At 56.9% G+C, this 26846-nt stretch overlaps 1 protein-coding gene across 12 annotated transcripts in view; it reads right to left on the bottom strand.

The window, feature by feature from the left end:
• The window catches only part of NTNG2 (netrin G2), a 61121-nt gene extending 43281 nt beyond the window's left edge, over positions 1 to 17840 (bottom strand). For 4 of the 12 annotated variants that reach the window (XM_079111730.1, XM_079111733.1, XM_079111724.1 and 1 more), the window contains exons 1-2: positions 17265 to 17840; positions 12557 to 13251 (exon numbers count right to left, since the gene is read on the bottom strand). In XM_079111730.1, coding sequence (XP_078967856.1) covers positions 12557 to 12769 — 213 coding nt within the window. In that variant the 5' untranslated portion in view covers positions 12770 to 13251; positions 17265 to 17840. Of the gene's footprint in view, positions 1 to 12556; positions 13252 to 16610; positions 17239 to 17264 lie in introns of those variants that run through there. The other 8 variants (XM_079111731.1, XM_079111732.1, XM_079111725.1 and 5 more) reach the window with 5 other exon arrangements.
• Positions 17841 to 26846: the final 9006 nt, after the last annotated feature.

Genomic DNA, 26846 nt, shown 5'->3' with positions numbered 1-26846 from the left:
GGGCCAGCTTCCCTGACCACGTCCATCTTTGCTTAATTTCATGTCTGTGTTCCCTCCACACTGTGCCGAGGGCAAGGTGCAGCCTGGTGCATGCAAAGGGCTCAGTTAGGGCTCGCAGGTGACCCCTCCTCAGTGGGTCCCTTCTCTGGGCCCCTGCACTCAGCAGGGCCCAGGAGCGAACACAGTGCCCACGTGGATGGGGACTGCCCGAGCAACAGACACCAGTCAAGACCCTTCAGGTTTCTTCCTGCTGCTCTCTGAGGAGCAAAGGGGTCGTGCAGCAGAGGAAAGAGCAAGAAGTTGCTGGGCGTGTCCCATACATGGGCACACCTGGGCAGGTGCAGGCTCTGTGGATGAAGCCCTGGGTGGAGATGGGGCAGTGGGGGGCCAGGTAAGGCTTCATTGATTTACATTCATTCACTTATTCATCAGTTATTTCTGAACAAAGCAGCCCAGAGAAGCAGCTCTTAGACCTGGCTATCTGCCAGAATACCTGGGAAGCAGGGGAGGGAGACACTCTGCCTGGGCCTGGGTCCCTAAAGCCAGAGTTTCTGCTCCAGATTGAAACCAGACTAACCAACCAGAGCTCAGGGCGGGGGACTCAGATGCGTGGTGGGGTCTGGAAGGCTGGTGTAGCTGGTGGGAAGAAGGGCGTCTCGGCTGTCCTGCTGTCAGCCTCCACTACAGATAAGGGGGCAGAGGCCCCAGAGGCCAGGCACTTGCCCAATGTCACGTTTCTGGTAACCTGAGCACTCTGACCCCTGGTGGAAGCCCCAGAGGAATTGCCCATGGCTTGGTCCATCAGGCCTGCAGGGAATCTGGCTGGGTGGTTAGGAAGGCTCCCAAGGTATGGGGTTTGCAGGGTGCAGCAGGTCAGGCAGGCCGGGAATGGAGGGCCCCAAGGTGGAGGAGGAGAACACAGGCCGCAGGGCCGGGGAGCTGACTGCCTCAGGAGCACGGTGGACGCAAAGGAGGTAAAGCGGGGGTCCAGGGGCTGGCCGGGCAGCCCCGATTGACAGTGGGCCAGCCTCCTTGCAGGGAGAGCAGTTACAGTTACCTGGGTACTGGGCTGGGCTGGGGCTCAGTGGTAGAGCACTTGTCTAACGTGTGTGAGGCACTGGGTTCGCATCTCAGCACCACATATAAATTTTTAAAAAATCTATTGGCAATTATAAACACATACACACACACACACACACACACACACACATATGTATATGTATATATTTAAAGAATCTGGGTACAAGGGCCAGGAACTCCAGGCTGCCTGCTTGTCGAGACCCAGAAGCCAGAACCAGCAGGGAGAGCCTGAGCTTTTTTTTTTTTGAGAGCCAGTGCAGCAGAGGAAGTCGCCCCTGCCTGGACTTTGAACTTAAAACAAGGTGCTTGAGGCTGGAGGGGGTGGGGTGCCCATCAGTGGTTCTCAAACGTGGCTGCACAAGGGCCACCTGGGGAGTTTTGACAAATCTGGAGGCCAGGCTCACCTCGGGGTCTGCGGCAGCTGGGCTGGGGTGCAGCCCGGGCCAGGGGGCATGATGAAGCCCCAGTGGAGGCCATGTGCAGCCCACCGAGCCAGCTCCAGTGGAGGCTAGGGTCCATCTCCAAGTGACCAGCGACAGCAAGGGGGCAGTCCAGCTCCCGGGCCCTGTGTCCTACCCTCCTCTTCCCCTTCTTCCCCAGCCCGAGCCGCCAACCCGCTGGGCAGCCTGAGAGGGAGCCGGCCTGGTGCCAGGCAGACGCCACAACACCCCTCCTGCCACACCCCCACCCTCTATTTTTAGGTCCATTATCGTCCACTGTCGGGCGTAGTTTCCCCCCACTCCTTCCCCAGAAAAACAGATCGGGTTCCTCCAGGCAAGCCACCGCGCCTCCCCAGAGCTGGTGCGTGGGAGCGTGCATGCTGCCAAACAGACACGGAATCAGTGAATTATCAAATGAGGGGATTAGCAGACTCCACCTCGGCTCACAGCAGGGGGCAGGGAAAGCACCACCCCCCCCTGGCTGACAGGGCAGTGCGCTCACCCAGCACACAGCACAGCCGCCTCCATCCGTGGGGCACGTTCTAAGGTGTCGCAGGAGCTCACACCAGCGATGCAGCCTGGCTAGGCGCTGGGTCCCAGCAGCCCAGGCTGGAAGCCCAGGCTGGAGGTGCCAACATCCTGCTCTTGGAAGCTGTGTGGCCTGGGGCCGGTGACTTAACCTCTCTCAATCTGAGATCACTCATTCCAAACCAGCATTCATTTAAACTTTACCATAAGCCTTCTGTGAAAATTCAATGAGCCACTTTAGGTTAAGTGCTTGGTATATACTTGGCACTCAAAAAATGTTAGCTGCTGCTGCTCTCAGGAATAGGAGGCTGTGGACTCAAGAAAATCTTCAGACAATGGGGACGGCTTGTCAAGAAGACAAACCTTGACTACTCTGAGCTTAAGAGCCCCAGAGGGCAGGACCCTCTGACTGGATGGTTGACCATGGGGTCCCTGGGTGGACTTGGGGCTGTCTGGGAAGTCCCCACAGCGTTTGCAACCTTGTGTGTATGTGTGCATGGGTCAGCATTTGCACGCTTGGGCACAGGTGCTGTTCCAGGAAGAGTGGCGGGGTTCTCAGCGGGGCCTGTGACTCCTGAAGTCAGGAGCCCCGAGTCCAGTTGGCCTCCTGCCTTTGGCCTCCCCTCTGGGTGCTCCTGGGTGTGGGGAGGTATTAGTCTCTGCTTTTCTCTCTCTCCCTCCCTCCACAGCAGAATCCAAAAATCAGAGGGGCTCTGGGACTGACACACAGACCCTCATTTTTCAGGCAGGAATTCTTCACCCCAAAAGGGAGAGCCCTGGTTGAGGCCACCCTGCTCCCGGCAGCCAGTGCAGAGGCAGCCAGTCCCCATACAGGCCCCAGCGTGGTGCCAGGTGCACAGCTGTTGGCAAGGATTCCGCATGGTGCTGGCAGGGCAGGGGACGGGGCAGAGACAAGGTGCCCTCTGGACAGCTGGCTTCTCCTGCTGCCACCTGCTTTTGACTGCTCTTGATTCCTAAGGAAGGGGACGCTCTAGAGCCTACAATCCTGCAGGGGACCCTGGCGGCCCAGAGGGCTCTGCCTGGCCAGCGCGAGCTCCCGGGATCACCCAGGCTCATCTCCACTGGCCTCCTCTTCACCTCTGCCCAACAGCAAACGTCTGTTGCGACGGAGGGACAAGCCGGTCATGGTTCGCTCCTTTTATTTCCCTGGCCAGCCCTTGAAGTCAAGTGGACAAATGACTGGGCAGCAGAAGGGAGAGGAATGGGAGGCTGAAGAGGCCCAGATGGTCCCCTACGGACCCAAGACAAACTGCTGGGGGATGCGGGTCCTTGCAGCGGGGCGCAGTCCTCTCGCAGGGGAGGGGCAGCTCTAGAAACCCCTGGGGCTGGATCGGGAGGGACCCTAAACCTGGTGCGGTCAGCGCCTTCTGACTGATGAGGCCCCTTGGTGGCACTCACCTCAGGGCCGCCACTCAGACTCCCAAGTCATAGAACAAGGCAGGATGGGACAGTGGTCAGGGCCCTGGGACAGACCCTGGCTTTGGCTATGCAACCTGGAGCAGGAGCCTCTGCCTCTCTGGGCCTCCCTTTCCTCTGCAGCACAGCATTACCTGTCGGTCTTGGTGAGAAGACAGAAGGCCACAAGACAGGCACACTGGGAGGTCCCAGCACATGGCTGCAGGAAGGTGCACTCCCAGGCCTCCTACTCCCCCAGCTCCAGCTGACCACACGCCACCCAGACCCAGCTGCGGCATCCAGAATGTGACTTTGCAGACTCTGCTGATATTCCTGCCACCGTCCTGTCCCAGCTCGTCCTGAACTCTGCCACCTGTCACAGAACATTCTATCTGTCACCTTCATGGTACTGCCTCCACAGGGGACCATGGCTTGCAGGTGGGCTGGGGAGAGGGTTCTGGGTCCCTGTGGGCCTGCGAGAGCCAGCTCCCAGCATGCCTCAATGGACGGAGGTGACAAAATGGCCAGTCTCGCAGGAGCAGGCCCAGCATTCCGCCGGCCACAGGTGACCTCCTGACACACATCTCCTGTCATGAGTGGATGAATGGAGGCCTGCTGTGGGACGCCTCCAATTCCCAGGGCTCCAGCCCACTCTTGGGGGAGCCCAGGGCTTCTGCTGGGCTTCCTGGGCCTCTGCTCCCTCACTGGGGGCTGAAGGAGTCACTCTGGGCTGTTTCCTGGGTAGGAAATGAGAGCCTCGGACTTGACCCATGGGTGCCTTTGGACTGTGTTTCCAGGAGCCAAGGACTTCCCAGGCGTGGGGCCTGGCGGATCAGAAGGCCACCTGGGGCCAGCTTCAGGCTCCCACTGAACAGCGAGCTCCATTTCCATGAGCTCACAGATACTGGGGTCCCCTGGTCTTGGGCAATCTCTAGGACCACCCCTAAGCTGCCCTGTTTGAGAGGAGGGACAACTGAGGCATGAAGTTAGCACCTACCAGGTGCCAGTACTTCCTGTGTGGCCAAGAGCAGATGTAGAACCTGGCCCCTCGGGGAGATGAGGGCAGAAGTGGAAGCTGGAGAGATATTTGGAGACCAAAGGGAAGTCACTGCATCTTGTACCAACTGCCCTCCCTCGAGGGTCAAAGTCAGCATCTCAGCCTAAAAGGTAAACTAGGGAAGAGGAGGCAGGGAGAGGAGGACTGGAGGGAGGGGTGGGGGGAGCACTGGGCCTTCCCCCTGCCCTCGGCCTCACTGTAGCACAGCTGCCACGTGACTTGGATCTGCGTTGGAACCTCCATGCCACGACTCATTATTGGGGTCTCAGTTTCCTCATGTGTCAAGTGGGCACAGGAGGATAGCAGCAGCTTCTCCCAGGGAGGCTGTCTGGGAGGGTTGGATGAAGTATTGCACACAGGATGCTCAGGACTTCAATGAACAGATTTGAGGGTCCAGAAGTGAACGCATGTACCTGGAGCCAGGTGGCCCTGATGAGGAGGCCAGGAACATCTAATGGGAAAGCCTGGGCTCTCCGGCAAATGGTGCCAGTAACATTGGATAGCCACAGGCAAGGAATAACGTGGGGCCCCTACCTCACGCCAAACACAGAAACTAACTCCTGGTGGACCAGAGACCTAGATATAAAGCTGAAGCTATAATAGTTCTAGAAGAAAACATAAAAGTAAAAACACATCAGTGACCTTAGTTCTGGCTATGGTTTTTTAGATATCAAAAGCACAAGCAGCAAAAGGGAAAAATCCACAAATTGAACTTTATTAAAATTAAAATAAAATTTTTTGTGCATCAAAAGACACAACCAAGAGAGTGAAAAGATCATGCACAGAATGGGGTAAATATTTTCAAATATACATCTGATACGGGTCTAGAATCTAGAATATATAAAGAGCATGTACAACTCAACAACAAAAGAACCCAATTAAATAGTGGGCAAAGGATTTAAATAGACATTTTTCCCAAAGACTAGACAAATGGCCAATAAGCACATGAGGAGATAGTCAACAGACAAATGCAAATTGAGACCATAATGAGATACTACTTCACACCCACCAGGCTGGTCACATTGGATGATTCCATTTAAAGGAAATGTCCAGAGTAAGTGAATCCAGAGAAACAGAAAGGAGACCAGTGGTTGCCAGGGGTGGGAGGGAGGACTGGGGAGTGACCGTTTAGGATGTAAGGGTTCCACCACTGGGGGATGAAAGTGTCCTGGAACCAGACACAGGGGAACATGCTAGAAGGCCACTGGACTGTATGCTTTAAAATACTCAAAACATGCGATTTTATGTCATGTGTGTTTTAGTTCACTAAACATTTTGAAGGGTTAATTTTACGTTAGATGTTTAAATTCCCTTCAATTTAAAGAACCTTTCCAACGATGTTGAGTGCTGTGGCGGGCAGTCTGATTTGGGGCCTCTCCCTCTGCCCCGGAGCCCTGATGGGCCGTCAGACCCACTGTGCCTCCCCTGCCCTCAGAATGTACCGGAAAGAACTGGCTAATCCGGCCCAACAGCACTGCTGCACAGTCGGGACACGGAGGCTGGGGGCTCCGCGAGGCCTCGGGTGGGGCCTGGAACCCTGGCTCCGGGCCAGCAGCACCCCGCTCTGACACGCGCCCCGCCAGCAGTTGGTGTGTGCTCAGGGAATCGGAAACACATTTTCACATATTCAAGCAAATCTGCTGCTGATGAGAAACAAATCCGATCCCACAAACCTCAGCCGCAGAACCGCTCTCTGCACCAGCTGCCATTTCTCACTCTGCACCCCTGGGGCCCTCCAGGAGGGAACCAGCCTCCACATGGCCGTGGGGCCGAGGCCAGGTCAGGGGTGGGCCAGCCTCCGTCCTGGGCTGTGTGCCAGAACCAGTTCTGCAGTCCACACTGTTCCTGGGGTGGCCACGGCTGGCAGGGGAGGTGAGGGGCCACTCTGTGTGGCCCGGTGAGCTCGGATCTGGCCCCAGGGCCTGGCTGCCAGGTCTCTGGGCTCTCACCTCGCCCCTCCTCCTCCCCCTCCTCTTAGAGCCCTGGGCCTAATCCCTCCTAACCGCAGAGCTGGGGCACAGATGGAGGAAGGGCGACTCCCGCCCCTCCCCCGCCCCTGCAGGAGGGCCCTGGGAAGCCCTGGGAAGGGCCGAGTGGCACAGTGACATCCCTGCTCACAGGCCTGCGGGCCTCTACGGGTCCAGGTGGAGCATCTGCCCGCCCTGTCGTCCACAAACCTCCCTCTCCTGTCTTGGCAGCTGCCTTGGTAGCCTTCCTGGACCCTGCTCCTTGGAAGCTTCCAGGCCCCAGTCTGTTGGACCCAGTCTGAGCTGGATGCCTACGCCCAGGTTGCCTGCCTGGCCCTCGGACCATCTTCTGCCTGTCTTCTACTTCACTCCTTTTGCCCCTCAAGCTACATTCAAGAACAAAAAAATCCAGAAACAGTCCTTCTTTTCTTTCCTGGGCATGCATTCTGTGCCAGGCACCCGGCTGAGGGCGCAACACGCCTTGTCTCCTCTTATTCCTACAGACTCCTTTCAGGCCGTGGGAACAGCATTCCCATTTTCAGACGCGAACACCAAGGCAGGGAGTCGCAAGGACTTAGCCATAGCCCCAGTCGCGAAGGGAGGATGTGCCTGGACCTGCGGGCCCCATCCCAGCACAGGGCAGGGGCGCTGCGAACCCTCTCTCCACCCACCGCCCACCCTAGCGCACACGGGCTGGGTCAGCTTGCAATAACTTGTGAGAAAGGCGCAGAAGGAAAATCTACCCAGACCAGGGGGGTGGGGAGGAAGAGGAGCGGCAGGGTGGCCTGCGTAACCCAGAAAGGCCGAGGCTCCCCGCGTCTCTGACCCTCTGGAAAGAAGTCCTTTTCAGGCTCTTTGGGTCCCATGGTAGCCCCTGCCCTCCCCGGAGTGTCTGACCCAAACCTGCTCTCACAAGAAGAGCCAGAAGCAAGGGTCTGACTCCACGGGCTGGTGCTCAGTGACAGCGCCCCTGATCTCCTCACTGTCTACTCGGGGGCTGCAGACAGCACTGTGCAACAAGATGTCACCACGTGGAACTATTCTTGTCCTAGGCCGGGCCCTGCCTCGGGCGTTTCAGGAGATTGAGTGCCGGAGCTGAAGGGTGAGCAGCTCGTCTCCAAAGGCACTCCCGGCAGCTGACTTCAGACAGCGTGCAAACTCCAGCTCCACCAGCTACACACCCGCCAGAATAGGGGCTGCAGGGCCGAGAAGCAAGGGCTTCCGACTGGTGAGACCCCAGTTCTACCTTCAAGACAGCCTACTCCTCCAAGAAGCCCCCCTGGATGTTGCCATTCCTCCCACCCACCCACTGGTTCCGTCAACACATAGTGGGCATGGACTGCAGAGGTGACCTGCCTTCAGGGAGCTTCCAAAGGGGAAGAAAACATCTGCAGGCAGAGCACAGGGGCTAACGGCCAGCATGCAGGGAGCACCAGCTATGTGCCAGGCACTGTGCTCATGACAGGCCCCCTGTGCATGTTCTATTAATAGCCATGACTTAAAGAAACCAGGCTCAGAGAGGTTAAGTCTCATCCGGAAGGTCACACAGATGAATTCCAATCTCTGTCTCTGGAGTCTCGTTACATGAACAGCTCAATGTTCATCCATTTCCACGTGGACAGATCAGGATGCTCAAGACTGGATAGGTGATAGCAGTCAAGCCTCACGCTAGAACGGACTTCATGCTCTTAACTAAGCCCCTGCAGACTTGGAGAGGCAATTTCTTCTCCCAGGAAGGTGGTGAGACAGTCATAATTGTACCCCTCTTTACAGATGGGGAAACTGAGGCTTGGAGAATTTGAATGACTCGCCCCAGATCATGGAACCTGCAGGTGGCAGTGCTAGGATGTGAACTTGCAGCCTGGGTTCCAGGCTTGCAGTTCCTGCCAGAATACAGTGTTCTCTCTCTCTCTCTCTCTCTCTCTCCCCACTCTCTCTGGAACCTTCCACCAAGTCTCCAAGTGCAGCACAGTTCCCAGACATTGCAAGTTCCCCTCCTGCACCTGGGGATCCCGGTTTGTAGCCACATGCCTTCCTCAGGACCTCTGTGCCCTCCTGCCCTCCTGTCTTCCTCTTTCCTAAACCTGCAAAGATTCCATAGGAACTGCAGATCTCTTTCATCAATAACAGGCTTCACCTCCATGACCAGACCCTGTATCAATCCAGCAGAATCCTCTGGATCCCTTGTTAAAATGCAGATTCTAACTCAGCAGGTCTGGGGCAGGGCCCTGGAATGTGCACTGCCACCTGGGTAAAGCAGGTGCTTGCAGATGGGAGAGCTGCACTCAGGGTCACCGGAGTGCAGAACGGGGCTAGTGCTGCCCTGCCCGGGTGAGGGCAGGCTGACTCGGCCTCTCCCTCTGTCTTATCATCTCCCACCTGCATCTCAAGGGGTCAACGTTGGTTCCCCCTTGCTTTTCTGGGGGCACAGGCAGGGGTGGTCCCTTGCAGAGCAGGAGGGAGCTGCCCTCAGGCCTCCCCACACCCTCTCCATCCCAGAGGGGGCCTGGGGGCAGCAGCCAGGTGAGCAGCCTTTGCTGGCTGGGCCCGCTCCCCCTCCCAGCCCGGGATGGCGGGCGGGCTTGCCTCTGCTCCCCAGCAACCCTCATTGAGATTTTGTCCTTGCCCAGGAATCCTCGGTTGAGAGCTCATCCCTATTAATTCTCCTTGTGCATTTAGAGCCAATAGGCTTTTATTTATTCATTTATCTTGTCTTTCATCTCCCTCCCCTTCCTCGCCAGGCTGGAATTTACAATTTGGTTCTCAGGTGGCCTTGTCGGAGGACAGACAGGAAGCCCAAGAGAGGGTCTGCAGGCAGGATCTGAAGACAGCACGCCCCTTGGCCCCTCTTGAGTTCAGGAGTATTCCTGGGCTCACGCCTAGGATGGCCAGATGCTGGGACAGGAAGGCTCACACCTGCCAAAGGAGGGGTGCAGGGGAGCACCGACCTTTGCAAGGCTGAGGGGCAGCAGGTGGTCTAACCACTGCTAGGGCGCCCCCTGGTGGCTAGTCAGCCACCTGCTCTGACTGGAGGTGTTTATAGAGACTCCCTGAGCAGGCATCCTTTCTGCCTGCTGCCTGGAGACTAGAAATGCAGGGCACCGTGTCCTCAGGCTGGAGAGAGGCAGAGAACTCCAGGGAGGGAGGGAGAGAGGGAAGAAAGAAAGGAAGAAAGGAAGGAAAGAAGGGAGGGAGGGAAGAAAGGAAGGAAGGAAGGAAGGAAGGGGGGAAGGAGGGAAGGAAGGAAGGAAGGAAGGAAGGAAGGGAGGAAGGGAGGGAGGGAGGGAGGGAGGGAGGGAAGGAGGGAGGGAAGGAAGGAGGGAGGGAAGGAAGGGAGGGAGGGAGGGAGGGAGGGAGGGAGGGAAGAAAGAAAGGAAGGAAGGAAGGAAGGAAGGGAGGGAGGGAGGGAGGGAAGAAAGAAAGGAAGGAAGGAAGGAAGGAAGGAAGGGAGGGAGGGAGGGAGGGAGGGAGGCCGGCACAGAAAGTCACAGAGGAAGTAACAATAGTAATAACCTAACGACAGTCAGCGACCATGGACCCCTCCTTGGTGCCAGCATGCACCTAGGGCATGCATGGCCAGGCTGTGTCCCCCCACCAGCACCGTGACACTCCTACAGTACTGTCTCTATTGAAAGAAGAAGGAACTGAGGCTCAGGGAGGTCAGAAGCTCAGAGAGGGCAGACTGTGCCACCTGGTGGGTACACACATGTCCGGGCCACAAACAAGTTCCTGGCCGGCTCTCTACACTGAGTGACCTTGACAGGACTTAGGCAACCCTTTCTAATCCATAAGGAGGGATCAGAGCAGGCCTCGCCCTGGGGCATCCTGGAGATGATTAAATGAGAACCCCGGGACCTGCCCAGGAGGAGCCTCAGTAAAGAGTGGTGTCAGGGTCTGAATCCAGACTGGAGGTGACCTCACCTCCCTGCAGAAGCCAGCCTCCAGAAAGGCTGTGCTCCACCTGCCAAGGCAGCATCCCGTGCACACATTTGTAATCAAAGGCAGAGCCATCATGAAATATTTACATCCATCAAACAGGTGGCGAGAAGCTGAGGACTCAGCCATGCAGGGTCTCTGGAGGCTGCTCCTCCTCCCTGCCCTCTTCACCTGTCTCCAGGAAAGGGGAAGGGGAGGAGGAGGACAGCTCCTTCCAGACCCCAGGGCGCGAGGACGGCAGCAGGGCTCAGGTTCAGCCAGCATCAGGTCCCACAGGGGTGACACCTCCCTAGGGAAGCTGCACAGGGTTCTGTCTGGAGATGGAGGCCGGGCAGTCCAGGGACAGGGGCTCCTGAGCTGGCTTTGGCCAGGAGAGGGCCTCACACTAGCATCTGATGGTCATCTCCACCCCTTGGTCCCTAGACTGGAAGTCACTCCTGTGAATTATAATTTAACTGTCCCCCACCCCTGGCACATTAAGACAATAATTAATGTTTAAGAGGAAAAAATACAGCTGAGGCTCCAACACAAGAAGCAGAGGCTGACACTCCCCAAGAGTGTGTGGACTGGCACATGAGCCAAGATGTGGACCCAGACCCAGGCTCCCACCTTGGCCTTAATCCTGACTTTCAGGGCCCAGCCCCCTGGCCTGTCCCTGAGCCAATGTGGCCCTGTGGTCCCCACAGCAGTGATGCCCACGGACTCTCCGATCCAGCCTTGGCTCCCAGCCCTGTGCTGCTTCTCCCTCCCTCCTTAGCTGGCCCTGGCCCAGCCACCACCCACAGTGACGGCCTTATCCCCACTGACAAACCCGTGGGAACCTACCTTCCCAGGCTGCTCTGTGCTGGGACTGAGAAGCCCCAGGGGAGTGGGACAACCTCAGGAAGCCCAGGTGGGGACACCTGCTGGCCCTGCCATAACCCCAGAGAACTGGTGGCTCCCCCAAGGACATTCAGAGACACCAGCCACCTGGAAGATGACTCTGAACCCCTCCTGTCAGCTGCTACAACCTGGTGCTCTGCCTGACCTCCCGCTGGGACAGGCCTGAAGAACTCTGCCTCTCCACAGAAGCAGTTAGCTCAGCCACTTCGGACCAGACTAGCGGGAATCGCAGCTTCACCACTTCCTGGTGTGAGACCTTGGCCAAGGGCCTTGGCCTCTGCTGCCTCAGTTTTCCCGTCTGACCACCCGAGGGACAACAGCTCACATCTACAGGGCGCTTGCTCTGTGCCCAACCCTATCATGAACCCCGTACAGACATTCCTCAAGTCACCAACTCCTTCCAACCACCCTACTAGTGCATGCTGTTGGTGTGCCCATTTTACAGATGGCAGTACACAGCTCGGAGATGTCACCAATCTTGAGGCTACCCCCTAAGCCTGCCACTTCATACAACACAGAATCAGGCTGGCAGAGCCTGGGGCACTGGGGAGACTCCACAGAGTGACATGCCAGCCCTCAGTCCCATGTTTGCTATTACTGCCGTTGTTAACATTCCCCATGTGCTGAAATACTGTGTGTCCTGACTGGAGACTCGAGGGATAAGGCCTGCATGCCTACCTTCCCCTGACCTAAGTTCACACAGGAATGGAGCTAGAAAGGTCACTGCTGCCCTGTCCATCCCAGCCTGACCCCACTCCTACTCTATGAATCCCCTCTGAGCATCTTGCACACCTTTCTCTGCAAAGCGCCAGCTGTGTGCTGGCCCATGCTGGCCTCGCAGTGCCGTCTGCTGGCTTGGGCTAGGTGGGCTAGGAGGCTGCTCTGCGGAAGGGAAGAACCAGGCAGTCAGAGGCCAAGGCTTGCTCACCTGTCCAGTAGGCAGCCTTTCTACAAGGGAGGCGGGGCTGACTTTTGAGGCTGCAGAACTGGGAATACTATGCTCTTCCTGAGGGAAAACCATTCTATAGTCAGCTGGCCAAAACTGCCCTGACCCCAGAGAATGTCACATGACCTAAGGGCTGCTTAGCTTGGGCCCTTTTCCAAGGCGAGACAAAGATCTGGTCCCAATCCAAGATGCAGGAGTCAGCCTTGTGACTTGGCCCTCCTGCTGGGTTCACTACCCCAAGGGTCTGACCCAGCCCCCCCCCCCACTGTGGGCTGAGCCAGAGATCGGCAGGGGGCGAACTTACATGGGAGCAGAACCTCTCAGGGGGGTCTCCACACGTGATGCCCGAGGGCTCCACCTTCACCTTGACATAGTCCTTCAGGCGCATGGCCTTGGGCTGGCAGGCGTAGAACTCCCAGGTGGGGCCCTCATCTGTGGTCACCCAGGATTTGCAGATGTCATAGTCCCCAGAGGCCAGCGGGAGGCAGTGCAGGAAGAGCGCCAGCAGGTGCAGCATGGCTCCTCAGTCCGAAGGGGCACGGCCCAGAGAGGCCCTGGAGAGGCAGCGGCGGGGTCAGCTGGGACTCGCAGCCTCAGCATGGAAAGGCCACATCTACCGGGCGACGGCAGCTGGGGTGTCCCAGAGCCTCAAGCACTGCAGGTTTGCAAACAGTGAGGAGCTTGTTTTTTCCAAAAGGCCGATACAGAAATTCAGAGCCAGCGTTTCTCAAACTGCTGATGGGCAGATCAAAAAGTGGCCCGTAACTTTGCGTCCTTGTAACCTTGGCATTCCACCTCCCCCGGAGGTGAATCTGATCAAATCAAGCAGACTCTCAAATTGTGACAGTGGATGGAAATGGGATAAGGAGAAAATCCGCAGGGATCCGGCATGGGGCTGGATCAGATTGCTTTTAATTTTTGTCCTTCCAATCAATCCAGGTCTTTAAAAGGGCCTTAATGTGTGATGTGCTCAACACAACTGCGTAACAAGCCTCCAGCCTGCATTGTAAAGATAAAATAAAATCAGGAGGTGCACATGTTAGCTGCAAACGTGTTCCCTCTTTGGGACCGGACTTGGCATCTCAGCCCAATGAAAGAGATTTCTTTTCATATGGACTGAAAGAAACAAAAACTGGGCAACAAGACTGGAAAGAATAAGCACTGAGGTGTTAACCGGGAGGCTGGCTGGCTCTGCTTTGGTGGGGCCAGGCGCTAATGGGGACCAGCTGACCTTGGCTGGTAGCCACCAGCAACTTATCAGCAACTTAATAGGAAGTTTCTGAGACTTCAGCTCTCAATCCACCTAGATTTCCAGGGTCTGGTTTGTCTTTTATTGTAAAAAGGGAGGAAAGAGGAGAAAGAGAGAGAGAGAGAGAGAGAGCGCTCATTAGCAACAACACCTGCAACAAATTAAAAGGGGGGATTAGGGATGTATAAGAACAAAAGCTCTCTGGCAAAATGTGCAAAAAATGAGGCTGCATTAGCAAGATCTCCCGAGAAAACTGGGTTATTTTTATTAATATCAGAGTTGCACATTTGGAGATTGGGCATGTTATTAAAAAGGTGAGGCATTATCTCACCATTCATGGGTGTGTGAGTACAGCAGAAGTGCCTCTGCTCAAGGGCCAGAGACTTTCTAAAGCATCCCCAGGAGCCATTATTTAATGTTGCTTTAAAATACCGTGCCCGACAAGTCAAAATGTCAAAGTTGTTAAGGGTGGCAGCGCAACTGCAGCTATAGGCGCAGGTGAAGCCACACCGACAGGTCCTGACAGACGGGTGGTCCACATGCCGGCCAACAAGGACGCACCAGGCACTGACAACTACCTCCCGATTGCAGTCTGAAAGGGTAAATTTAATTTGTTTAACAGTTAGAAACTAAGATATTGAAGACTTCCACAGAAATGACAATGTTTTGTCATATCAGATTTTCTGATCAAGGCCAACATTTGCAATCATCTTTGAAGAGTAAGTCTATGAATGGATCACTATTAGGAATATTGGTTTACTATTTTAAGTCTCTGGTAATTCTTTAAAAATCAAAATAGATATAACTAATACCAATGTTACATTGGGAAGTGCATGGCTCAGATGATGTGGTGTTCCCAGGCACTTGATTCAACACCAGGACAATCTGAGTCTAGCTAGCATGGGAGTCCAGCCAAAAGCACTGGCCAATAGGCCAAAGGTTACTGCGACGAGTTACAGCAGAAAATGTCTGTGTTATTAATTATTCTGGTTGTTATGCCCATGATTATGCATTTCAATTCCCAAATCACGCCAATGGCAACCTGACTCTCATCTAACATCCTTTGAGCCACTGTACATGGGAGGTCCCCAGGGAGTTAACTATATTTTCATGAAATCCCATTTACCATCCAGACACAAACACTGGCTTGCCAAAAATGAGGGCCAGACACTGCCCTCCTGGGTCTGGCTGCTGAGCATGTCTGCCCTGGGAGAAGCCCCTGGCAGGTCCAGAGCAGGACTCATCCATCTGCATTAAGTGGGCCTCTTCCCCTCTCTTAGGATGAAGGTCTCCTAATGCAGATGAATGAGGACCCAGCCAGGACCTAGCCGTTTCACCCCTGGCTGTTTAAAGAGAAACCTGTTATAGAGTCAGCCCGGCCTTGAATGCGCTCCTTGCTAGAAAACTCAGGAAGAACGTGCCCAGGTCTATTTTTATAACCTGAGAAAATGTAGTAAAAATAAAATAGCTCGGCCGGCAGAGGTTTGGACGCCTCTACCAGAGCTCTAAGCTGCCCAGAAAACAGCATGCCCCTAATTAATTCTTCTAGAAGCTGACTCCCGACTGTTCCCTAACAGGTAGGGAGCTCCTGACGGCTGGGGACAACCAGGGCGCAGCTGCGGGCTTCAGCCACAGGACCATCCTGGCTGGGGCTGGGATGGCGCTGGACACTGGCGGGCTGGGGAGGCGGTGAAGCTCAGCCCAGAAGCCTCGAGTGGGGCAACTTGCAAATTTATTAATTGCTTTGCAAGTTTTTTTTTTTTTTTTTTTTTTTTTTTTATTTAAATGCTACGCATTCCCTGGAAAACGGAGTGTGTGTGTGGGGGGGGGGGGGCAACAACAACAAAATCTGCCAGGGGAAAATGTGTTTACAACCAGTCAATCAACTGGGCGTTGATTGCGTTGCTGGCATCGCAGTGGGAATTGTGAGCTCAGCGCTTGAATATTACAGTCGGCTTTTGCCAAAAAGCAAAAAGGGGAGGGGGGTGGACGCAAGAATCCGGGGAATAACGAGGCGGATGGCAGAGAGAAGCCGGCAAGGGAAATTTCAGAGTAAGAGGTTGTATCCTGGTGGATCGTTTTCTCCTTGGAAAATAAATCTTCACCTGATATTATTAAGAAACTGCAGCTCTCAGAAACAAATAGAATCAATGCGCGTTATTTTCTTTTAAGAGTCCTCGGGAATCAAGGGGGTGCTGATAGCTAGGGTATTAAAACCCGAAAATTAGATTTTATCAGGATTTCTGAACTCAGATTTCTCTGTCTTATTGAATTAGCGCCTCTCGGAGCTGGCTGGGCTCGCGGCTTCTCTCGGAGTTGCCGGCTGCGCCCTCGCCTTGTGGGAAACTTGCCTCCGCGGGCGCGGGCCCCTGGGGAGACTGGGGAGCTCTGGGGGTTCTGGGGGCCCCAGCCCGCCCGCCCGCCGGTAGGTTTCTTCTCCCTTCCCAGCCGGGCGGTGGAGGGGGTGAAATCTGCCTTGGGGGATGTTGGGAGAGGGGACGAGGAGGGATAGCCACCCGGGTCACCTTCCCGTTCCCCGCTCGGGGCGCGGCCCTGTAGGTGTCCGGCGCTCACCACCAGCTCAGTGGGCGGGTTTCGGCAGCCCAGGTGTCCGGGCTCCGCCACCGGGGCTTTCTCTGGGCCCCGGTTGCCCCCGGAGCCCGTCTCAGCGGCTGGGAGCCCCGGAAAGTTGGCTGCGGGGGGCGGGGCACAAGCAGGAGGCCTGGGCTGCAGGGTGGCGGGGGCCGCGCCGGAGGGTCCCCGCGGGTCGGAGGACTGGGCGGGCTCGGACCGCGGAGTGGAGGTCGAGTCTGAGCTTCCGGAGGGCTGCAAACCGTGTGCATTGCACATGAACCGACCCGGCAAACCCGCCGCGGCTTTCTGCTTTTCCGAAGTTGTGTGCAGACCGCGAGAGCAATTGATAATAACGCTTTAATAAAGGCCCGGTCAGCATGGAGAGCACCCCCTCATTTAGCATAGCCTCGCTTAATTAAAAGACACCGAGCAAAGCACCCGCCACTTAGCTGCATTCTTTTTCCAGGCGCTGCTGCCAGCAGCGACCCTGCCGCCGCCGCCGCCACCGCCCACCCCGCCCAGAACTGCGACTTACTCGGGATCATGCGGACCCCTGGAGCTCGCGGTCCTCTTCCCGCCTTCTCGCTGCCTCTGCTTCCCCCAGTCCGAGCTCGACTCCACACCGCGCTCAAGCCGGTCCTTACCTCCGCCCGCCCCCCGCTCCCCGACCCTCCACCGCACCGAAAGAAGTTTCCGGCCTTGGCTGGCCAAGAGTTGTCCGTGCAACTCACACGTCCTCCAGTTTGCAGAGATGGGAGGGCGCGGGACGGGGTAGCTCTGGAGGGTGGCGATTAAATCGGGGTGGGGGAGCGGCGCTGGAGAAGGGTTAATTTCCATTTTACAAACAAATCCAAGCATTTTTGCAACGGCCATCCCGCTGCACACACGCACGCATGGAGGGGAAAGACGGGGTGGGGGGAGCCAGCCAGAAAGACAAGCTACTCCTTTAAGATGCTGCTACAAACGCACACTCACAACACACCCCTCTCCGGGCCGCTCCAGTCCTCCGCTAGTAGCAGCCGCTACCAAATAACTTTTGCATCCCAGCCTTCGCAGGGCTGCTTTAAGTGGCTCCAGAGCCCCGGGAGAGCCTGCATGGTCACCAAAGCCCTTTAAAAATGAAACCAGCCAGGAGAGCTGCAGCGTCTCTGCCCCCGCTCGCCTCCCGGGCTCTCCCTGCCCGCCTTACCCCGGCTCGGAGCGGCTTCCCGGAGCGGAGACCCGGGAGGCCGAGGACCGCCACCCTCTGGCGCTGCGCCTCCCCTCTGATGGCGCTGGGTGGGGGCGAGGGCCGGAGGGCTGCGCGCCGGTGCTCCTTCCCCGCTCCGCTCGCCGCCGCCGCCGCCGTGGCCGCCGCGCCGCCGCCGTCAGAACGGGGCTGGGGAGCCCTCCGGCCGCCGGGGGGGCCGCCCGCAGCCGTCCCGGGGACGCGGGCCGGGGGAGGGGGCCGCCCGCGCCGCCCGCATCGCCCGCCCGGGCCGAGCGGGAGGTCGCCGCTAACAAGTGCAAACTTTTTGGGTCCCCTGGGCGGCTCCGGGAGGACCCGCGCTCGCGCGCCGGGCAGCCCCGGGCCCGGGTGGGCTTCGCGGCTGCTCCTGGGGGCGCCGGGGCATCCCCCCGGCGCGGCGCGGGCCAGATGGCGGGGAGCTTCACTGCCCCCCTGCACTCGGCTCTAAGTTAATGCCGAGGCTAAATCCTCTTGCCATCACTCACGATCACCATCGGGGCTTTTATCTCTCGGTCTGATCCGGGCTGCGTAACTTCCTCTGTGTGGCTTTAACACACCATCCCACCACGGAGCAACGGTCTTCTTAAAGGTGCAGGAAGAAAATACTGCGAGACTCGGGGGACGCGCCACGGCCCGGGGAGGGGCGCGGCGAGCAGGGGCGTCCCGGCGGGCCCGCGGCCAGGCTGGCCCCAGCAGGCGGCCGCGGGAGCGAGCCTGCGCCGGGGGGTCGCTGCCTACACATCGCCTCCCGGCCCCGGGGCCAGCGGGTCCCTGCGCGCAGAGCGCATCCTCAGCCGGCTCGGGTCAGGCGCGGCGGGCTGCAGCTTCCTTTCCCAAACCCAGGGGCCTTGCGGGGTACCAGCGACCATGGGTGTGGGGGCTGCCCCATCGGCACAAAGGAGGGGGCCAAGTGAGTCAGTTCCCCCACCCCCAACAGCCAAGGGCTCAAGGCTGCTCCTGTCTCTCTCTGTGAAGTGCTGCCGCCCAGAAGGCCCCAAGCAGTGGGTAAAGGGGTGGTGGGTGGATTTGGGGAGATGGGGAGGGGGAGCGATCTGAGCGCACAACCAGAGCCTGAATACCAGCTGACACATCGCCGCCTCCACCCTGATGGGCCCTGCTTTTGACGAAGCCAAGCAGGCTCCAAGGGAGTGCAGAGTGGGGGGCAGGAGGGGCCTCGCCTGAGGGGATCTCTGCCTCCCTCCGGCCAAACCCTGGAGGAGGGCGTGGGAGGACTCTTGCAGGGGCCCCTTAGAGGCCACTGAGTTGGCAACACTGGGCAGCTCTGGATGCTCCAGCCCCTGGAGGTTTCCTGCCAGGCTGCCCCCTTGGGGCTGTTGGGGGGGGCTTCCTCCTCCTCCAGTGGCCCCTGTAGGGTTGGGGTTCTCCTGGCCTCCTGGGGTGGGTTCTTACTGCAGTGCCCAAGCAGCCAACACTGTCATTTGGATGCATCAAGAACAAAGGGCTTGAGAGGAGACAGAAAGAGAGAGAGAGAGAGAGAGAGAGAGAGAGAGAGAGAGAGAGAGAGAGAGAGAGAGAGAGAGAGAGAGAGAATGGCCCAAGGTCACAGAGAATGTCAGAAATGGGAGCAAGATAGGGCATTCAGTGCCCCACCCCACTGTCACCCTTACCTCCACCTTAAACCCTTCCTGCTCTTGGTTCCCCAAACCTGGAGAAAGGGTCATACTGCTGAATAACACTTAGAATCTTGTGACAAAGCAGAGTATGCAGAATCGAAACTCATCTGCTACAATAATAATAATAGTAACAACAACAAAAGCAATAACACTCATGAACACCTGTTTTATGCCAGGCTCTCTGCAAACCAGTTATGTGCATTATTCATTGATTTCTCCCCAAAGCTCTGTGACTTAGCTCTATTAGGAAAGTCCCAACCTGGAGACAAGCTTAGACACTTGTCCAAGGTCACACAGCTAAGGAAGATCCTGAGCCAGGAGGCAGAGTTGTCGGGTTCCCAGGAGATGCTGGCCACTGCCTGACTTGCTGGGTAACTTGGGGTGTGGCACAGATTGCTTCAGGACCTCAGTTTCCCCATCTGTGAAATGTGAACAGCAAGCCCTTCTTTTTCCAAGGAGGGGTCAAAACAGGGCTATCCAGTGTCTCTGCACGTGCTCTCAGGTCTCTGGCAAGGGAGGTGGGTTCACCCCACAAAGTCATCCAGGAAATCAGGTGCAAGGCCATGTCCTTCCTGGTCCAGCAGAAGGAAGCTCCTCCTAGGACAGGAACAGATCTCAGCGATTTGATTTTGAAACACTCAGCCTGCAGGCAGCAGAGACGGGCACCCTGTGGGGCTCCCGCCCAGGGTGAGTGATGACCTGGTCGGCCCTCTGCCTGCTGTTGCCCCAGGCAGGGTCATCAATCCCCAGGAAACGCCCTGCTCCTCCATCATCCAGGGCCTGGATGTTGTCAGGAACAGCCAAGGAGACGGGAAGGAGGACACTTCCTATCTAAGCACAGCGGAGGGACCCTGGGTGCGTCTCCCTGCAGTTGCCAGGATGGTTCGAGTGACCCATATGCAAAGATACTTGCCTCTTGAAACAATTCGCGCCCCCTCTCCAGCAGTCCTTCCCTCCCTTTGCTCCTCACCTCTGCAACAAGCAGCTGCCAACAGGCTTTTTCAGGGACCCGTTCTAGAACCTGTCTCTGGGTCTCCCCATTTTCAGATCCTGGAAATCACAGGATAGTGGAAGAGTACTGGACTGAGAGTCAGGATAATGGGCTTCTCTTGGCTTAGCCCCTAACTGGTTGTGTGGCCTGGGGAAGATCTCTTCCCTGCTCCTGGCCTCAGTTTCCCCATCTGCATCATAGGGACTATGCCCTGGTGTGGGGGATCCCTGTACTACCAACCTGAGCTGACCACGCCCCACAATGCCTCCAGGAGACGGTGTTCCTTTCAAGGGAACAATCAAGTGCTTCTTTTCCAGCCTGGGGAACAAATAGGATTCCAGCCATGTGGGGACCAGCTGGCTGGGGGATGTTCATTTCTAAACTCCATTAAGGTGCCTTTGGACAAATGACCTTTCCCCAGGAGTAAAAATGATGCTGAGCACCAGGGGCAGGAAAGTGTTAATGAATCTCCCCCCAAAAATCATTGTTGGCCCCGCTCTCACCAGCAGCCTGATCGTTTTGTTCATTGGTGGGATTTTGGCTGCACTGTGCAGTTCTCATTTGAATTGTGCATGTGGAATCTACTATCAAAAAGCATCTGCACAACAATGCTTTTAATTTTGTTCCACCTATTTTTTTTTTTTAAGAAGGGCTTGGATATAATTACATATATAATACATTCACATATATGACACACACACACATATATATATATATATAATATGCATATTTGTAGAAAGAGAGACAAAGATACACACTGAAGTATGACCGGGGAGCTGGGAGGGCGGCAGGCTCTACTGCGTGTGTTCTTCCTGTGACGCTCCCCTCCTCGGTAAGAGGGAAACGTGCACCGGCTGGCCGAGTCCTAGGGAAGTAGAAAGCCACATGCAAAAATAATCCAGCCGCTTTGCCATGAGAGCTAACAGATGAGGTCCAGCCCTCCAGGGATTTCTGAGAAAAGACAAATCCTAATGCAGACAGACAAAAGGACAGACAGCAAATGAGCTTATGCGACTGATTAAAGTCAAGCGTGAGCTCAAAGGCCACCCCACCACGTGCTCACCCTAGCCTCCTTCACACCTTGCACAATCTTACACCAGAGTAAGACTTGGATTCTTCAAGAAACTTTGTCCCCTTGACCTTGAGCAGTTGAGATGCAGCTGTTGGTAGACAGAAGAGCCCATGACCTAGCCCGGCCCATTTTGGGGTTCAAGGCATCCCCAAGCCCCTCGCTTCTACCACCAAGGCAGGGGCAAGGAGAGACATTCAGATCCAAACCCAGGCCTTCCCCGGGTGTCACCTCAGGTAGTGGAGGAATGCTCCAGCTCCTCCCTGCCAGTACTCAGCCCTAATCTCCAGACCGTACTCCCATTAATTATTATTGCTGTATTAATCATACATGTGATTAATTCAGTAATGGTGATTCATAATTGATTGCATTTTAGATGGTGCCTTTCATCCACACGTCTCCCAAGATGTGCACTGCCTGGGACGGGAGACCCAAAGCAGGACGTGCTCTTTGTGGCCTGCATTTTGTTGGAGAAACTTCCCTTTGCAGAGGCAGGGCGCTAGTTGTCTTTCAGCAGACTGGGCTTGCCAGGCCCGGCTCTGTGCCCATCTCCCCGAACTGCACCCTGCCTTGCTTGGTAGTGGCCATGCCCTGGGTGTCTGCAGAGCCCTTGGGAGGGAAGTCTGCCTGGGCCTGGGATTCTGGGTGAGGCCAGCCTCTCTGTGGGGGAAGCAGGGCCACAGAGAACTGGACGAGGGCTCTAGAGTCCGACTGACTCCTGGGTGCTAGGGAGGTAGCACTGATTAGCTGTGTGACCTCGAGGAAGCTATTTCCCTCTCTACCTCAGTTTGCCCAAATGAAAAATGGGATTGCTAATTGTCTTTTCCTGGGATTATCATAAAATTAACTGAAAAGACACATTTACTATGCATCATAGTAAATACTATTGGGCATTTACTATGTACTGCTTAGCCTGTGGTACATAGTAAATGCTCAGTAAATACAAACAGCATTTGTAGGAATCTTCGTCCTGGTTCTGCCAGTGGCTGCCCTGTCACTAGATTAGTCTCTTCTCTGGGTCTCAGTTTTCTCAGCTGTACAATGGGATGATGAGTCAACCTCAAGGATTCTTTCCAGATGAGCAGTGATAACAGTAACAGCAGGCATTGGAGGTTCCAGAGTCATGCATCCTTGGCCTCATGTTCCTGCTCACCTTGTCCCATCTCTGTGACCTTGAACCGAGGATTCAGCTTGCCAAGCCCAGTTGTTCCATCTGGAAAGTGGAGATTGTAATGGCACTCAAAGACTTAGGCTTGGTGTGAGAATTTAATGAGCAAATACTTGAAACCTATTAGGCATCCAGGAGGCAACTGGTGCACCGTGTCCACCTGCGTGCAGTGCAGGCAGCTTGCTGAGGGGTTCCCCTTCCCACTCTCCTACCTGTCGGTGAACGATGCCGTTGTTCTCCCCATTGCTCAGATGAGAACACTGCAGTGGAGGACTGTGCCCTGGGCTGTTCCCTCAGAGCAGAGTCCCTGTTTGGATCCTGGATTCACTGTTTGGTCTCTGTCCTAAGCTGGCATCGCAGTCTGTAGTTGTGAGCAGAAGATACCAGGACCCAGAGTGTGTGGACCCCTGGGGGGTACACAGCAGGGGAGGCTGGAGAAGGTCAGATGGGCCCTAGTGAAGGATGACAGTGCCACTGGCCACCTGCCTTTGCTGCTGTGTCTCTTCCCCCAGCAGCCTGGTCTGCATGCCCCGTCTGTGGCTCCCTTGGGAAGCCTCCTTCCTGAGTCCCAGGAGCTCAGAAGAAAGAGCCCGCAGTCCACCAGGCAAGCTGCTGGTTCCCTTGGGCGGGGAGGCTGCTGCGAGGAGGAATCCATCCCCCTGCCCCAGGAACCAGGGGAGAGCCACGTTCATCTGGCAACAAGCGCCCAGTAGGTCCGTCGGGACCCAGCGGGTAGGATCAGTTGCTGCTCACTCCCATGGATACCAAAGTCCCCAGGGAGTCCTCGGGTTCTCAGGAGAGGACACCAGGGAGCCCTGTAGGTCCTCTTTCAATGGGAGCAGGTAACTGCCTGGCCCTGGCAGTTGAAGTGCAGAAGGTGTCTCTGCAGGTGATCCTGGGCTACCCACTGTGTGCCTACTGTGTGCAGTACCCATGGGGCCCTGGGTGCCAGCTGTGTCAGGGCCACAGTGTCTGCCTTTGGGGTATGGCAAGTCTAGAGGATCATCCACGTGGCTGCCACCAAGCTGCCTGTGTACCTCACACACGTTCACTAAGCACCTACTGTGTGCCAGACACAGGTCAAGTCAGAGAGGCAGTGTGGTTTAAGAAGAGTATTAGTGTGTGTGCACACTCACGTGCACTTTCAGGCTGAGTGCTAGTGTGCCAGCCTGACAGTGTGGCCCCAAAACACTAGACACCCCAAAGTTAACTGCAGAGCAAGCCCTACCTCTCAGGCTGGGGAGCAAGGAAAGCTCGAACCAGGAACGCCAACAACACTACCACCCAAGCTGCCTGGGGATGCGACCTGGGTCCTCGCCCTGCTGAAACGCAGTTTTCTCAGCTGTCGGGTGGGGATAATGGGAGTACTGACGTTCTGTTGGGAGGATTCACTGAGGAAACGTGTGCGTCACTCACTGGGGACCTCCCAGCAGATGCTGAACGCTCAGCCAGTGCTGGCTCTGACCCCTCACGCTGGCCAGGGGCTCCTCAGACCCAGCCCCTCTGTTCCGTGATGGTGGAAAGCCCAGGGCTCCCCTGAGGCCCAGCTAAGAAGATGGCCCTGTGTTGGAATCACAGACCAGACAGTCGCACCTGCCCTTGGAGCCCAGTGGGGAGGTAGTGGGGAGACCAGTCCCAGCTCTCCGGGGAGCTGAGCCAAGGCATCGCCACTCAAAACCTGCCATCCAGAATCTGCCCTGGGATCTGACCCCCTCCCTGGCTCCTTCCCAGTCCTCTCCCACTCTGGGAACCCTCAGACTGAGGAGCCGGAGAGGACCCTGAGGGAGGCTGCGCACCACCAACTGCAGCCCGGCCTCCCCCACGCCCTCTAATGGTGCTGGTGGATGGCTGAGGTGCTCCCCAGCCAGTGGGAGGAGCTGCAGAGAGAGGGCGACCAGAGGGGACCCATCCTCCGCGGGAGGCCACCGCCTCCTCTCCCTCCCCAGACTCCTCACCTAGAGGGAAACATTTTTCTTCCTCATGGAGCAGGTGATCTGGGCTCCAGGACGGCCCAGCAGATGTGGCCTTCCTCTCAGACATGTGCTGATCACAAAGTAATTGACCCAGTTAGAGAAATACCTGCTCCAGTGCCTCAGCCCTCCCCCTGCTCCACGCCGGGCACGCCTCCCGAGCCCCGCACCCAGAGGCCCATCCCCGTGCCCCCCATCACTGACATCATTCAGAAAGAGCCCCAGGTGGGCCCAACCCAAAGCACCCATGTGCGAGCTCACAGAGTCCTGAGCAGGGAGGCGAGTGTGGGCCAGCTGGGGGGCACAGACCCTCCAACAAAAGGCAGGGAGAACTCTGAAAGACACCGGAGCACGAGAAACAAACAAAGGCATTCCTGCCACGCTGCTGGTCTCGCCGTGTTGCACACACCAGTCTCCTCATTAAACTGTCCACGACGAGGCTGTGACTGGCGTTTGGCTCTGGATCCTCAGAGCCCTGTGACCTTGGCCTCCGCCCTTGTTCTGAGTCCTGCCAGCAGGGCACGTGGTGAAGCTGCCCCTGGTCTGTGCCTTCAGGCCACCCTGACCGTGAGATGCCGTGAGACTTGTCCCCCTCTCCCTTTGTGCTCCCTGGCTCTTGGCCGACCAGCTCTGCACAGAGAGGGGCCCTGATGGGGCTGCCAGGGGAGCCGTGGCTGCCGTGGCTCTTGAAACTCAGCTCTCCATCTTGGGAACAGCTTCCATTTCTCATTCCGTGGCACCTGGCCTAATGGATGGAGACAGTTCCAGATGCCACCAGCGCTCTGCTCTGTTGACTTTGCTGGCCACTGCCAGTGACCTCGACATTTTCCATACTTACAGCCGCCATGTCTGGAAGGGCCCCTCCAGCTTTGTCTTCACCCTGGACTCACCGTGGAGTCTTGAGCCTCTTCCTCCCACCCTCTGTCCTTTGTCAGTAGGTTCTGAGTAAATGCAGATGTGCAGCAGGAAAGGGCAGCCAGCGGGTCACCTGACCAAGGGCCTTGCTTTTCATGTCGTCCGAGAGTAGGAAGAACATGGCTTCAAATGCCCCACGCGACTGAAGATTCCCAGAAATCTCACTTTTCAGTCTGGGGACCCCTAAGCTCTGGACTGATTTCCTGTCGTCTTGGCCCGGCCAATTCGACACCAGCTTCACGGCTCCAGACAGCTACCTGCTCCCTCGTCCTTTGCCTGCCCCTGTGCAGGGGCTCACCTAGGACCCTCGCCACCTCTCTGATGACCTCAGCTCCTTATCCTGCTTTGGAAGATCACTGCGGGGCCCACGGGGTCCCGAGCCAAGCGTCTGTGCATTGTTGCTGAAGGAGCTGAGACGGCTCAGGCCTGGTTCTCAGCTGTCCCTTTTCTGGAAAGCCTGGCGTTCGTAAGCCTGGTCTCCAGAACCTGACAGCCAATCACAAAACAATTGCCAGTGTTAGAAATACCTGCTCCAGTGCCTCAGCCCTGTCCCTTCTGCTGCCCTGGGAGCCCACCACCTGATCACAGTCCCTCTCTACCACCTATGTCTGCGGGCCTCCCTCTCGTCTCGATCTTCCACCTGTGCAACGGGAACAGCAGTGGTGCCCACCCCCACTGTAACCCGACACCAAGCCTGCAGAGCACGTAGAGGGGGGTCAGCGCGTAGAGGGGGGTCAGCACCCTTGGGATCAGGCTGCCGGGCCAGGCTGACCTTTGGCCTTGGAGGTGTCCCCAGCCCAAGCAGACGGGCCTTTGATTTGGTGACTTGCTCACCCACTGCAGGGGGGAAATGCCACCTCTGGACTGGGGCAGCTCCAGAAGCTAGAGGAAGGACACTTGCACTTGGAATAGGCCTGAGCCCTGAGTCCTGTCCACCAGGACGCGTTCCCCAAGGCCAGCTTGAATCATCTGTGTGTGGTGACAGCAGGCGCACAACCCTCTCTTCTCTGGTCCCCAACTCACAGGCAGACGGGGTCAGACCTTGGTATGGTGAACCCCGCCTCACAGAAGGGAAGCCGAGGCTCCGGGAGGGGAAAGGACTTGCTCCAAGACCATCAGGATTCAAGTGCAGACCTTGACCCCTGACCCACTACCACACTGGTTCTGAGTTTCTTGCCCAATGTGTCCCCTGCAAGCTTGGGGCTCCTGGCTCTGTCCTGGTCTCCCTCTCTGGGCCTTGGATCTTCAGTGCCTCCCGAGCCCCCTCCACGGCTGACATTTGCAGCTGCTCCGCAGCCTCCCAGGCCCCTTCCCAGCCAGGAGTCTGAGCTCGCCCAGCCCTAACGTCTCCGGGAACGGCCAGCGGGAACGGCCAGCAGAATGGCAACTCCCTAAGGAGAGCAGACGCGGCAAGCAGGCTCGTCAGAAGCCCGACGTTAACGCGGCTCACGCACAGCGCAGGCTGCTGTGTGGCAGCCCCAGGGAGACACTGGGGCCACGGCAGGCAGCCTGGGCTCCCAGGCCGGGCTCTTAGTTTCTATTTTGCCAATGTGGGCTCCAGAGATGCCTTGTGAGCACGTTGCAGGGAACTCTCCTTTCCTAGCTAAATGGCCAAACGCATACCCAGGGACTGCTGCGTCCATGCAGGGTCTTGGGCCCCAGAGGGTGGAACTGGAGTCCTCAGCGGGTGGGGCAAGCGAGGAGCCTCTGAGCATGAGGCACTGCACTGCTGCTGTGGACCGGCCTGCACCAGGACTGCCACTCCGTGCTGACACAGCAAAACGCTGTGTTCTTCC

The sequence above is a fragment of the Sciurus vulgaris genome (assembly GCF_902686455.1).
Source record: "Sciurus vulgaris genome assembly, chromosome: 15".
In the NCBI taxonomy this organism is placed as follows: Eukaryota; Metazoa; Chordata; class Mammalia; order Rodentia; family Sciuridae; genus Sciurus; species Sciurus vulgaris.
This window is presented reverse-complemented; position numbering and strand designations above follow the sequence as displayed.